This window comes from Squalius cephalus (assembly GCF_949319135.1).
Source record: "Squalius cephalus genome assembly, chromosome: 10".
Classification (NCBI taxonomy): Eukaryota; Metazoa; Chordata; class Actinopteri; order Cypriniformes; family Leuciscidae; genus Squalius; species Squalius cephalus.
Window position 1 is genome coordinate 17,969,096 of NC_137131.1, and position 14,665 is coordinate 17,983,760.

Below are 14,665 nucleotides of genomic sequence, written 5' to 3' on the forward strand. Positions count from 1 at the left end.
AAGGATAACTGTGCAATTTCAAACACTTCACATCACTGAAATCATGTATCTCAAAACATGATTAACGGAACGGTCCTGCTCTTGCGTCAGTCTTACTCACAGCCAACCCACACGTCATCACAGGCGCTACAGTCAGAAGTCTGACAGGCAGCATGAGCAGAACATACTGTTTCTGTTCTGAAATACATCTCAGCGGCCATATGGCGGGATGTGCAAGACCAAATACCAAAGCCACATAAAAATAGACTTTTAAGTATTAAATATACTTAATCATCCATGAATCAAAAAGGCACAATAACCATGAAAAGGACATTTCAAGTACACATATTTTCAGTACATGGTTGAGCAACCATTATTGGACTGAGAAATTGAATTTAGTCAGTGATGAGGAAAACTTTTCTGAACACACACATACACACACTTTCAGTGGTATTTTCCCATGTATAAAATTTCAATTCAATTCACATTTATTTGTATAGCGCTTTTCACAACACAAATTGTTTCAAAGCAGCTTTACAGAAACTAACACAGTCAACAAAAAGGCAACAAGATAAATGTGATGAATTTAAGTTCCAATTAAAGTGTTCTGACCTAAAAAAAAAGAAAAGAAAAGGCTATTCAAGAATGACCCTCAGAGAGTCAATAGGTTGAAAAGGATTCTCTGCATTAAGCAAACTCTAATCTTGGTTCTCCAGGGACGCTGGAGACTCAACAAATAGAATGCATTTGATTGGTTCATCATTGAAATATACGTTTTATTTTCTATACGACCTAGATAAGGACATTGTTTAAAGTGAACATAATGAAAGCTCACATGCCTCATTTATAAAATGTTACGTAGAAACCATCCTCAATTTACGATCATTTGGCCTACGTGTGATTCGGAGTGTACAGAGTGTACGGTGTTGTGCCGAATTCCGACCCCCCTGCCAAATTATTACCCCCCTAGTTGAAGTCAGTACCTGATTGCCTAATCCTAACCCTGCCCCTAATCCTAAGGAACTAATCCTTAGTTCACCCAAAAATGACAATTGTCATTTACTCACCCTCATGACATTACAAATTAAACACATCCTCTGACACTTTACCAAATGTGCTGGCCATTATATTCTATGTATTTACACTGAATGGGACAGTCATTGGGTGTTATTGTAAACAAAATTCTAAAATAATTTTTGTCAACTGAAACTGAGCTTCGAAAAGGACACAAAAACGCCACTAATGTATAAATACATAATAAACTTTGTCTAGCTGTAATGTGCTTTATTCCAAATTTTGAAAAGTTATTTCAAGAATGAACGGTTTCATCAAGCTCACAAACCCGGTCTGAATGATTCCTTCGTGAATTGACCTGATCCTGTCACGGTTCTGAGTAAGAGGACCCAGACGCAGAATGAGCGAGGGGGGTGATATTTATTAACAACAGGAGACATAACACAAGATTGGTGAAGCAAGAACAGTCCAAACAATAGGGCAGGGCAAACAACAGGAGCTCCAAATGCTTATAACGGCAACGATGGAGACAAGGCAGAGGCTCAAGGAACCAGAGGCTTGGTTAACCGCTGAAACCCCAGACTGGCTGCCAGGTCAGGAGAGTCAGCGACCAGGAAGGACACATGAAGCAGGGCAGGGACCAACACGACACACACACAGGACAAGACTTAACAAAACAAGACAAGACAACAAGAGATGACAAAAAAAAATTAAACAAGAGCAAAATAAAAAATGACAAGAACTATAACTAGAGAAAACAAAATAAAGAAACTAAAATATGACTGGAGCTTGCAAAAAAAGAGAAAACAATAGTAATAAACAAGAAATAAAAAAAAAATCTGGAACAGCAAGCAAAGAAAATCAAAACAAGACTGGATCTTTGCAGGGAACTAGGTAGGTTGAAAAATAAATAAAAGGCAAGCAAAAAATAAAGACTTGAACTTGACTTGACATGAACTTGAAGAAAAACTAGAATTATCAAAAGGAAATAAATACAAGACGGGCAGGAAAAGACTAAAGTAGCAGTGTCTAACAAGGCCCGTAGACTAACATGCACACAAGAGAAGTACACACACAATTCACACAACGAACCAGCAAAGACATTAGGGAAAGGAGCACAATAAATATGGAGCAGAGCACATGAGGATCAGATGAACACAATCAGGCTAATGAGGACTAAACTGTGTTCCAAATCACTCCATATACCCTCATTCACTATTCCCTACATTTCTCCACTAATATAGTCCACTTGAAAGAGTAAATGAAAACGAGTGGCGAACCACTGAGGCTGCGTTTGAGTCCAATTTTTTTAGGCCCTTCCCTCCGTCTCGTTCGCTTGGCTGTAGGCCTATGTCATTGCTTACGTTGCACGAGTGTTCACTACTGGAGGAACCCTTATTTAAATGGAACCCTTGATCACTTGGAATCTGCTATGGAGCTGATTTATTATTTATATATATTTTCCCTTATACAATTGCTTACCACCATTCTATAGGCCTGTATGTATGCTTGACCTGTTAAAAATTATATAAACAAATATTTAATATTAATATTTTAATATATTTATATTAAATATTAAATATTAAAAAAATATACAAACAAAAAATGAGAACAATACAAAAAACTATAACTGTGTAAAAAACGGTCAGCTTAAGGTAGCTACAATAATTAAATGCAGTAAAATGTCAAAATGACTAAATTAAGCACGATCTGGTGTGACATCACAATCATGGTGTGTACATATTTAGTAGACTCGCTCCCTCTGTCAAAATCAAGGGGTCGAGGGTATGTCCAAATAAACTTCCTTCGTCCACTTGACAAAGTTGAATGCTCTTCAAAATGGCGGTGTGGATTCCTCCGAGGGACAGTGCTTAGGGAAGTTCACGTAAATGCGGAGTTAAAAACAGCCCGAGTGCACCGGAATAGCTGCCGCTTTTGCATACTTTGTGCTTGCTGTTTAATAATAATTTAAAACTTAGCAAACTGGTAGCTCCAGTATATTAAAATATCCAGTATATTTATCTTGAACTCTGTCATGGAAACTAGCATGTATAAACCTTAATTAAACTATTTAATAATCAATTAAAAAGGAATTTATCCCTGAATGACATAACGCTGTAGCCACATTGGACAAGCGGTTTCGAAAATGGATGGATGATTCAGTTCCGGGTGCCATCTTCATTCTTTTGGCACGACCCTCACAGTGCATTGTGGGAATTCTCTAGCCTTTGAGTGTGCATCAGTTGTACACTCATTTTTGCGGTGCATTATGGGATTTGAATGAGTGCGCTCGATAAAGTCCACTATGGTTTCGGACACCACTACAAATGGCTGTCCCCTCAAATAGTGCCCTATTTAAGGGTATACGGTGTGATTTCAGACACAGCCAAGGATTAAACAAGTGGGCATGGTAACAGGAAACAAGGAGGCGGGATGAGAGAGGCGGGACAAAGTAATGTGCTCAAGCACACAGAAGAAAGAAAGTAATATGAATTTGGAAAGATACGAGGGGAGTAAATGGTAACAGAAAACAAATTTATTGATTTATCATTAAAACAAATGGATTAATAGCTTAAAAAAAAAGAAAAATCAAGGTTTCAGAATACCATGTTAAGAAAATTGTGATTGAAGCAATTAATTTCAAAAGCCAATAGCCCAGCAATCTCACAAGAAAACACTTCTGGACCTCATAGTTGCAGCACCACAGTACTGCATAATACAACATAAGCCGCTGATACAACATAAAACATGTTTCTGACACTTCTGACTCTCTCTCTCTCTCTCTCTCTCTCTCTCACACGCACGCACGCACGCACGCACGCACGCACGCACGCACACACAGCTGCCGAGTAACAGAAGGACATGTCATTGTATAATCCCTCCTGTAAAGCTCTGTTCTAGTTTTATATGATATCACTCAAGCAAAGCTAATGCCTGAAAACAAATCAATTCCTCTGCTAACTAAAACACCCATTGGACAACTGGGCTCCAACAATTAGCAAATCTAATTCATATTAAAGAAATATTCTCCATAAAAAGGCTGAAATATCCTAATTATATGGTTTTTAATTTAAACTCTCATATAGCTCCATATCAAAACACATCTGAACATGTGAATCTGAACATCACATACATGAAGCAACATCCTGAGGCCACGTCATTCAAAACAGGAAGCTCTATTCTAAAATGGCCGACCGCACTTAAAGGAGAACTCCGGTCAATTTTAACATTGAGCTCATTTTTTTGTACATTTGGAGTGCTGTCAATACAGAGAACAACGACAAAAATCGGTGTTGCCTACACCGTGTTATTCTATTTTTAAAATTTGCATTTTTTCTGTGCACTTGTAATGACACATCAAGGATGTTAAGAGGCTAAAAGCAGGTTTAGTACTTGCCCCATTGAAGTCAACAGGGTGCAAATTTTAAAAATAGAATAACTCGGTGTAGGCAACACCGATTTTTGTCGTTGTTCTCTGTATTGACAGCACTCCAAATGTACAAAAAAATGAGCTCAATGTTAAAATTGACCGGAGTTCTCCTTTAAGGAGTTGGGTTGAAATAATTCATTCACTTGTGTCGGTAAAAGGGACAGACCCTTTTAACCAGTCTATACATCTGTGTCTATCTGTCTCTAAGGCAGTGCAGTACCAGCTGTACATAAGAGTATATGAGTAATAATAATAGCACCACATAGCCCAGGGGACATCATGCGTCACCTTTATAGAAGCACTGCCATGTTAAATCTACTCTTGTTGTTAGGGTTCTGCCCTGATAGTCTTGTCAGTCTTGTCTCTGTTCAATGTTTCTTTGATTGTCTTGTGCCAGAGCACATGGCTTTGTCTTTGTTTGTGTAGCCATCCTTGTTTCATTAATTGTGCTCACCTGATCCTCATGTGCTCTGAACCCTTTATATTGTGCTCCTTTCCCTCATGTCTTTGCTGGTTTGCTGCGTGTGTATGTAGAGTGTGTGAGATTTTTGCTTGTCTACTGATTTTTTAGACAGTATTCCCATGCCAGGTCTAGTTGTTGCATTTTATTCTTTTGAGTTTGCTGTAGTCTAGTTCCAGTCTTTTGCACTAGTTTTCTCAAGTCTTATTTTTGGTTTCTATTTTGATTAGTTTTTTTTTTTTTTCTGTTTGTAGTTCGTTCCTGTCCTCCATCCTGTTCCACCCTGGCTGCTGCTCCATAGACCAGGCAGTAAAATGGATACAGCTTCAGTTGCAGCTCAAAGTTTCTAAATTGGTATTTTATTTTATTTTTTTGTTTGGATGGTAGCAGTTTTAAGTAAAAAAATAACAGAAAACTGATAAGAATGTGTAAACATAACTTTTGTAATATAGGCTATATGTGTTTTTTTACATATTGCAAAAGAGTTCAACAGACATTAAGCTGAATAAATGGCTCTTGGTTAAGAGTAGTCACAGTGTTAACGCTGATATGTAAATGTAGTAATAGGAGGCAAGCAGGTCACATTTTGGAAACTGTGATGGGTTTGGAGTCCTATCAATCAAACCTAGTTAGTCCTAATATTGCTAACCTTGAGATGCCACTGCTTGAATTATTTATAGCAGTCATGGTGTCTGGTTTCATGCTCCTGATCCGTTGTATTCCAGCATGAAGTATGTTGTTAAAACACTGTGGCGAGCAGGACGAGGTGGCGTGATTAATAATAATGAGCGACACCTGCGCGACACACTGGTCTCGTATCTCTCACAGAGGAGTGGAAGCATAAAGGAAGAGCGAGAGGACAGGCCTGGATTTATGTTGTGGTTTATGTGACCGCAGTCGTCCGTGAGGGGCTGCTGTCTTTACTTTCCTTTTGTATTTGTTTATTTTATTATTAAAGTCTGTAAATGTTCGCCGGTCCCCACCTCCTCCTTCCCATAACAACGAACTGCGTTACAAACCCTCTTAATATATAAATGGGTAAATTGTCAATAATGGTCTTGTGCGGTCAATATCAGACCTCTTTCCTCTCCTCTCATCATCTCTCCTTTGCTCTGCTTTCAATAATGACAATGATTCATGTCCACCATTTCAGTAGTTGTTACATGAGTCATGGCTGAAGCGGTAAATGCACAAACCTAATAAGGAGGTTTTTTTTAATCGTTTTTATTACCCAGAAGAGGACGTGGCGACTGCTGACGTTTGTGTGTGTGCAGTGAGATGGAGATTTTGGGTTCAAGTTTCAATGAGTGTGAATGTGTGTAACCAGTGTATACACTTAATAAAGGTCAAACAAAAGTTCACTGTGACTAGTGACCTTATAATAAAAAACCTTTTCCAGTATAGCTGACTATATCATTTTCCACTATAGTGAGTTAGATATGTGATTTTTTCATTATAGACAGATGACTACACTCCATTTTACCATTAGCCAGATGATCATGCAGACTAAAACAATGTGATCAGACTAATCTTAATCAAAACTATTCAGGAAGGTGAAAACTACTTCAACAAGATGATACTTTTCACTTTGTGAAAGTATGGTCTGGTATCTACCACAATGTTGTTTAAGCCGAGTTCAAACTGTACACTTTTCAGGGATCATAAAATATTTCTCTTTTTGTAGAAAAAAAAAAATATTTCTTGATCAATTAGTGTGACATGCTTACTTGTGTTGTTTTTTTTAGTTTTGTGTTGTGTTGTTTCGTGTTATGTTGTTTCCTGCTGCTGTGTTTCGTGCTGCTATGTCATGTTGTTTCGTGCTGCTGTGTTGTTTCGTGTTGTGATGTGTTGTGCTGTTTCGTGCTGTGTTGTTTCATGCTGCTGTTTTGAGTTGTTTCGTGCTGTGTTTTGTGTTGTTTCGTTTCGTGCTGTGTTGTGTTGTTTTGTTGCTGGGTTGTTTTGTGCTGTTGTTGTTTCGTGCTGTTGTGTTGTGTTGTTGTTTCGTGCTGCTGTGTTGTGTTGTTTCGTGCTGTGTTGTTTCATGCTGTGTTGTTTTGTATTGTTTCGTTTCATGCTGTGTTGTGTTGTTTTGTGCTGTGTTTTTGTGCTGGGTTGTTTCGTGCTGTGTGTTGTGTTGTTTCATTCTGTGTTGTGTTGTGCTGCTGTGTTGTGTTGTTGTTTTGTGCTGTTGTTTTGTGCTGCTGTGTTGAGTTGTTTCATGCTGTGTTGTTTCGTGCTGTTGTTTTGTGTTTCGTTTCGTGCTGTTGTTTTGTGTTGTTTCGTTTCATGCTGTGTTGTTTCGTGCTGCTGTGTTGTGTTGTTTCGTGCTGCTGTGTTGTGTTGTTTCGTGCTGCTGTGTTGTTGTTTCGTGCTGCTGTGTTGTTGTTTCGTGCTGTGTTGTATTGTTTTGTGCTGCTGTGTTGTATTGTTTTGTGCTGCTGTGTTGTATTGTTTTGTGCTGCTGTGTTGTTGTTTCGTTTCGTGCTGTGTTGTTTTGTGCTGCTGTGTTGTGTTGTTATTTTGTGCTGTGTTGTTGTTTTGTGCTGCTGTGTTGTTGTTTCGTTTCGTGCTGTGTTGTTTTGTGTTGCTGTGTTGTGTTGTTATTTTGTGCTGTGTTGTTGTTTTGTGCTGCTGTGTTGTTGTTTTGTGCTGCTGTGTTGTGTTGTTTTGTGCTGCTGTGTTGTTGTTTTGTGCTGTGTTGTTGTTTTGTGCTGCTGTGTTGTGTTGTTTTGTGCTGCTGTGTTGTTGTTTTGTGCTGTGTTGTTGTTTTGTGCTGCTGTGTTGTGTTGTTTTGTGCTGCTGTGTTGTTGTTTTGTGCTGCTGTGTTGTATTGTTGTTTTGTGCTGTGTTGTTGTTTTGTGCTGCTGTGTTGTTGTTTTGTGCTGCTGTGTTGTGTTGTTTTTTGCTGCTGTGTTGTTGTTTCGTGCTGCTGTGTTGTGTTGTTTTTTGCTGCTGTGTTGTTGTTTTGTGCTGCTGTGTTGTTTTGTGCTGCTGTGTTGTTGTTTTGTGCTGCTGTGTTGTGTTGTGCTGCTGTGTTGTGTTGTTTTGTGCTGCTGTGTTGTGTTGTTTTGTGCTGCTGTGTTGTTGTTTCGTGCTGCTGTGTTGTGTTGTTGTTTTGTGCTGCTGTGTTGTTTTGTGCTGCTGTGTTGTGTTGTTTCGTGCTGTGTTGTTTCATGCTGTGTTGTTTTGTGTTGTTTCGTTTCGTGCTGTGTTGTGTTGTTTTGTGCTGTGTTTTTGTGCTGGGTTGTTTCGTGCTGTGTGTTGTGTTGTTTCATGCTGTGTTGTGTTGTGCTGCTGTGTTGTGTTGTTGTTTTGTGCTGTTGTTTTGTGATGCTGTGTTGAGTTGTTTCATGCTGTGTTGTTTCGTGCTGTTGTTTTGTGTTTCGTTTCGTGCTGTTGTTTTGTGTTGTTTCGTTTCATGCTGTGTTGTTTCGTGCTGCTGTGTTGTGTTGTTTCGTGCTGCTGTGTTGTTGTTTCGTGCTGCTGTGTTGTTGTTTCGTGCTGTGTTGTATTGTTTTGTGCTGCTGTGTTGTATTGTTTTGTGCTGCTGTGTTGTATTGTTTTGTGCTGCTGTGTTGTTGTTTCGTTTCGTGCTGTGTTGTTTTGTGCTGCTGTGTTGTGTTGTTATTTTGTGCTGTGTTGTTGTTTTGTGCTGCTGTGTTGTTGTTTTGTGCTGTGTTGTTGTTTTGTGCTGCTGTGTTGTGTTGTTTTGTGCTGCTGTGTTGTTGTTTTGTGCTGTGTTGTTGTTTTGTGCTGCTGTGTTGTGTTGTTTTGTGCTGCTGTGTTGTTGTTTTGTGCTGTGTTGTTGTTTTGTGCTGCTGTGTTGTGTTGTTTTGTGCTGCTGTGTTGTTGTTTTGTGCTGCTGTGTTGTTGTTTTGTGCTGCTGTGTTGTGTTGTTTTTTGCTGCTGTGTTGTTGTTTCGTGCTGCTGTGTTGTGTTGTTTTTTGCTGCTGTGTTGTTGTTTTGTGCTGCTGTGTTGTTTTGTGCTGCTGTGTTGTTGTGTTGTGCTGCTGTGTTGTGTTGTTTTGTGCTGCTGTGTTGTTGTTTCGTGCTGCTGTGTTGTGTTGTTGTTTTGTGCTGCTGTGTTGTGTTGTTTCGTGCTGTGTTGTGTTGTTTCGTGCTGTGTTGTTTCATGCTGTGTTGTTTTGTGTTGTTTCGTTTCGTGCTGTGTTGTGTTGTTTTGTGCTGTGTTTTTGTGCTGGGTTGTTTCGTGCTGTGTGTTGTGTTGTTTCATGCTGTGTTGTGTTGTGCTGCTGTGTTGTGTTGTTGTTTTGTGCTGTTGTTTTGTGCTGCTGTGTTGAGTTGTTTCATGCTGTGTTGTTTCGTGCTGTTGTTTTGTGTTTCGTTTCGTGCTGTTGTTTTGTGTTGTTTCGTTTCATGCTGTGTTGTTTCGTGCTGCTGTGTTGTGTTGTTTCGTGCTGCTGTGTTGTGTTGTTTCGTGCTGCTGTGTTGTGTTGTTTCGTGCTGCTGTGTTGTTGTTTCGTGCTGCTGTGTTGTGTTGTTTCGTGCTGCTGTGTTGTTGTTTCGTGCTGCTGTGTTGTGTTGTTTCGTGCTGCTGTGTTGTTGTTTCGTGCTGCTGTGTTGTTGTTTCGTGCTGTGTTGTATTGTTTTGTGCTGCTGTGTTGTATTGTTTTGTGCTGCTGTGTTGTTGTTTCGTTTCGTGCTGTGTTGTTTTGTGCTGCTGTGTTGTGTTGTTATTTTGTGCTGTGTTGTTGTTTTGTGCTGTGTTGTTGTTTTGTGCTGCTGTGTTGTGTTGTTTTGTGCTGCTGTGTTGTTGTTTTGTGCTGCTGTGTTGTTGTTTTGTGCTGCTGTGTTGTTGTTTTGTGCTGCTGTGTTGTATTGTTGTTTTGTGCTGTGTTGTTGTTTCGTGCTGCTGTGTTGTGTTGTTTTGTGCTGCTGTGTTGTATTGTTGTTTTGTGCTGTGTTGTTGTTTTGTGCTGCTGTGTTGTGTTGTTTTGTGCTGCTGTGTTGTGTTGTTTTGTGCTGCTGTGTTGTTGTTTTGTGCTGCTGTGTTGTATTGTTGTTTTGTGCTGTGTTGTTGTTTTGTGCTGCTGTGTTGTGTTGTTTTGTGCTGCTGTGTTGTGTTGTTGTTTTGTGCTGCTGTTTTGTTTCGTGCTGTGTTTGGCACAACTCCTATGCAATGTGTATTGTACAGTCTGAAATAAAAGATCATTGATGTCACACAGCGTTCCATGGCTTTTACCCAAGATCTCACTGGGATTATATTGCAATAAAACAACCGTAAAGGACCATAAATATAAAACAGATTAATCTATTAAAGACTGAAGACCCCATTGCCAAGCACACCATTCTCAACCAATATAAGGGAAGGCAATTCTGTGAGTGATGTGATCAGGGGAGCATCATTTAGTGCTCTGATCAAAATGGCAATCAAATTCCCTCAGCTAAAGTCCATTTCAGGATTTATCAAATAGATAATTCACTATCTTTTATAAATGGACTTCTACCACATGTATATTACCACAGTATCACTGAGAACATCACACAGAATTTACAGCTGAAACAAATGAAAGCCTGTGTCAGTGAAGACTTTTTGCTGTTAGAAACCATTAGGCTGAATCTTACATTAGTTGTCTCGCAGGGAACAGCGCTAAAATCTTCAGTGGTTCAGTAATGAGACAATTTCCTACGGAAAGGAAACCCCTTTATAAGAACTTAAAGGCCTGTGTGAGCGGCCCAATGTGATAGCAGGGTGGCTTAAACCAGTCAGAGCTGTCGATCATTCAGCTCTCCGCCATTCTACAGCTTTGTGGGAACTCGGCTATTGACCCATCTCAAGCTGGCAGCGGTGACAAAGCAGCCGGCATGTAGCACAAAAGACACTCTCTGGGCTCAGACTCCCACTAACAACCAGTTATTTACACCCTCAGAATGAGACTGGGACTGGCCTCTCTCCAAATTACTGCTGACTAGAAAGGCTCTTTCATGACATCATCGACCCTCTTACCGTACACCGAGTCTACCTTTCAAAGGAGAAAAGGGCCGCAATCTACAAAACTAGTCACACGTGTGTTTGCATGTGTGTTAATGCATATTTTTTTAGATTCTGTGATTCGAGTAAGGTGCCTTTAACCTACAGAATCCACATGCTCAACAAAAACAGCGTCAAACATGTTAAGCAATTGATTGTTTCTAACATTAGATTTTGAATAGATCTCTTCCATTACGCCACTCCGCTGGGCCTTTGTGTTTAAGGTGCCAAACGATTGTGTTGAAGGTTTTGAAAGGATGCTTTTGAGTGGACTCTGAATAGACACAGGCAAACCACACAGGATGTCTGTGCAGGTAATCTAGCATTGCAAGTTAATGTTATGCTGTGTCAATGCTGGCTGAGATTCGAAATGTCATTATTAGAAAAACACCATAGAAAAAACAACTTGAGGCAGATACTATAGAATAATCCTCTCTTTTCTAAGGGTGGAAATGCACATAACATCCTCTGGCAAACTGGAATGTACTCATTAAATAGTAAAAAGTTATCAAGATCCTAAGATGTCTTATGTAATCAAAGTTGTCTTAATTAGGCACTACCAGCTGTGCATTTGAATTCACCTCAAATGTTCAAATTAGCAATGCATCAAGAAGATGTGCTAATGTATTCAAGAACGTCAGAATTCATTTGTAAATGGTGTGAGTGATGCTGAATTTTTTTTTTTTGACAGAGTGATAAGTGCACTTAATGTCCTCAATGGCTAATAGACTAGCCTGGACTCATTATTATTCATAGATTTTCATGGATATTTATGAACATATTTATTTGTTCGGGTATGCGCTAAAACTCACAGTATGGACATAATGACAATATGGATAAAATTATTGTCACTGTCTATATTATATATATATATATATATATATATATATATATATATATATATATATACAGTACAGTATATATATATATATATATATATACAGTATATATATATATATATATATATATATATATATATATATATATATACAGTATATATATATATATATATGTAAGTATATATATATATATATATATATATATATATATATATATATACAGTATATATGTGTATATATATATATATATATATATATACTCTAAAAATATCTATATAATAGTATATTGTAACAAAAATTATTGTCACTCATATATATATATATATTTTTTTTATATATATATATATATATATATATATATATATATATATTTTTATATATATATATATATATATATATATATATATATATATATATATGTAGTCTATATATATTGTCACTCATATATAGATATTTTTTTCCATTACTGCCTGAATTGATGGCAGATGTGATTTTGAAAATATTGTCATAGCAGCGAAGTTCATCTCTAAATATTAGAAATATGACAAGGTTGACAACCACAATCCATTTACAATGACAGTAAGTGTTACTGCTGTTTTTGATGGCTCATTTCTCCATTGTTCTCCACAGTCTACTCTGTTCCCATTAAAACAAAATAACTGGAGCTTGGTGTATTAGGCTTTTATCCTCACTGTTATCAATGTCATATTTACATTATGCCCCACTAGCTCAGCTCGCCAGAAAACGTACAACAACAAAAATAACATCTGCAACAAGGCTTACAGATTTGCCAGACCCTTCGTAAAACCCTTGACCTGAGCTGTACAACAATACGGTGGTGTAATATTACATCCTCTATAATGAGAATCCTTTTGTACAGATATGTGCACAGTGTTTTTACAAATAGTCAAATGCTATAACAAATGGCCTATGGCTTTTTACTGCAATTCTTTTTGACTCAATATCTGATGTAAACATCAACATTTCATCAAGAACTACCTCAGGTGAAGAGACGACGGTGGACACATTGTTTTTTCTCAAGCAACACAAGGTGGAAGGGAGGAAGCTAAATTAGGCCAGACTCTAAATATTTCACAAGCTCTCATTCATTATTGACCGACGGCTTCGCCCAGCTGGCAGATTAGAAATCAAATCTCTCTCCAGTCAACGATTAGTTCCCTCAACTCTCCAAGCACATTCACACTTGCAACCAAGAAATTATTCTGTATGATGACATTGCTGTAAAACTGTATAGGCAATAGGCTACCCCGATCCCAATTTAAAATAATATTTTAACATAATACATTTAACCCTTCTATGACATTCTACAGCACACTATAGAATACAAAGACAAAACAAGGTAACACTTTAGAATACTGTTCCGTCATTAATTAATTACTACATAGGAACAAATGAGTAACGCAATATTAACATTCTAGTAACTACTGTTAACTAACAAGAAACTCTGATTAACGAATTAGTAAGTAATAGCGCTCAATTGAATGTGGTAGTTCAATATTAACATCAATAACTACTTCTTTTTTTTTTCATACCTCCCAGAGAACTACTATATACCGGTTCTTGATTAATGTGAACAATACACATTAATTCCTTCTTTGGTAATACTTGAGTCATTACTAGAAGGTTACCATGATCTTCACTTCAGAATTAAGCATTATTCACTACATTAATTATGAACCTGTATATAGAGGTTCTTAGTAGTCCTCTGGGAGGTATGAAAAAATAGCAGTTATTGGTTAGCTAATAGTGAACTACCACATTCGACTATAGCACTACTTACTAATTCGTTAATCAGTTAGTTATTAGTAGTTAGAATGTTAATATTACGTTACTCTTTTTTTCCAGTATATTATTCATTAATGATGGGACAGTATTCTAAGTTTTTTCCCAAAATAATAATAATATATATTACTTTAGGCCAGTAATAAATTAAAACTGCAAAATGTAAAATAAATGGGAAAATTAGCACCAACCTAATAAACTTTCTTCTACCTCATCTAAACCATTTAAGTTGTCTTGATTATGCGTTCTTTTACTATTCAATGACCCAAAGAATGATGCCTTCTCATTAGTTACTTTGAAAATGACCACTCTACCAGCTAAACAAGTGAAAATAGCAAACCAAAACTGATCACTAATAATTACAGCAGCAGTGGTCATTGGTAGTTCTGCTTGTCAGTTGTGATTAGTTCATCGCAACAACCCTTTATTTTTTCCTTGGTATTAATAACTGTAATTTTCTGTGGCCACATTAGATTAATGGCCGACTATGAAAATCATGTCGGATCAGATTTACTAAGAGTTTATTCGCCCCCGGTTCAGTGATCAGTTAGCTACTGTCCCACATCATCTCAAAATGGCTGCCCTTATGAAATCCTGCAGATGAGGTCAAACACTCAGATAAACACAACGCACGCAAGCCAAAACAATATTTAGACACACAATAAAAGTGATGATCTATAAACTTGAGTCTGTTGAGTATTCGATTTAACTGCTGGATGTTCGTCATGGAAGCACTGGGGCTCAGATGCAGTTGGGTACTTACTGGTTGTGTTTCCTGACATCTGGATGATGCACTTGGAATCTTTACTGGTTTCACGAGAGTTGAAGGGCCGAACTCTCACCGCCACCTTCACCGAGGCCCCAGCCATGGTGCCTCTGTGTGTGTGCTGAGAGCACTCCTTTAAAAGCCCAGGTCAGTGCTCACACCTGCCAACAGAAGAATAGAGCATTGATGGAACACTGATGTCAACAAACAGAAAACTGGAAGATCTATAGCTATTATATCTAATCATAGATTTATAATGTGGAATGTGTATGTGTAATATATATGTGTGTGTGTGTGTGTGTAATATATATATGTAATAGATATGTAATATATATATATATATATATATATATATTTATTATGTTAGTTCGCAGTGTATTAA

The 14,665-nt window shown here is 37.8% G+C and overlaps 1 protein-coding gene across 17 annotated transcripts in view; it reads right to left on the reverse strand.

Annotated features, from left to right (window-relative positions):
• kif1aa (kinesin family member 1Aa) overlaps positions 1–14,665 on the reverse strand; it is an 81,673-nt gene that overhangs the window by 50,694 nt on the left and 16,314 nt on the right. For all 17 annotated transcript variants that reach the window (XM_079882847.1, XM_079882855.1, XM_079882854.1 and 14 more), the window contains one exon: positions 14,281–14,444. In XM_079882847.1, the coding sequence (XP_079738973.1) occupies positions 14,281–14,386 (106 nt within the window). In that variant the 5' untranslated portion in view covers positions 14,387–14,444. The remainder of the gene's footprint in view (positions 1–14,280; positions 14,445–14,665) is intronic.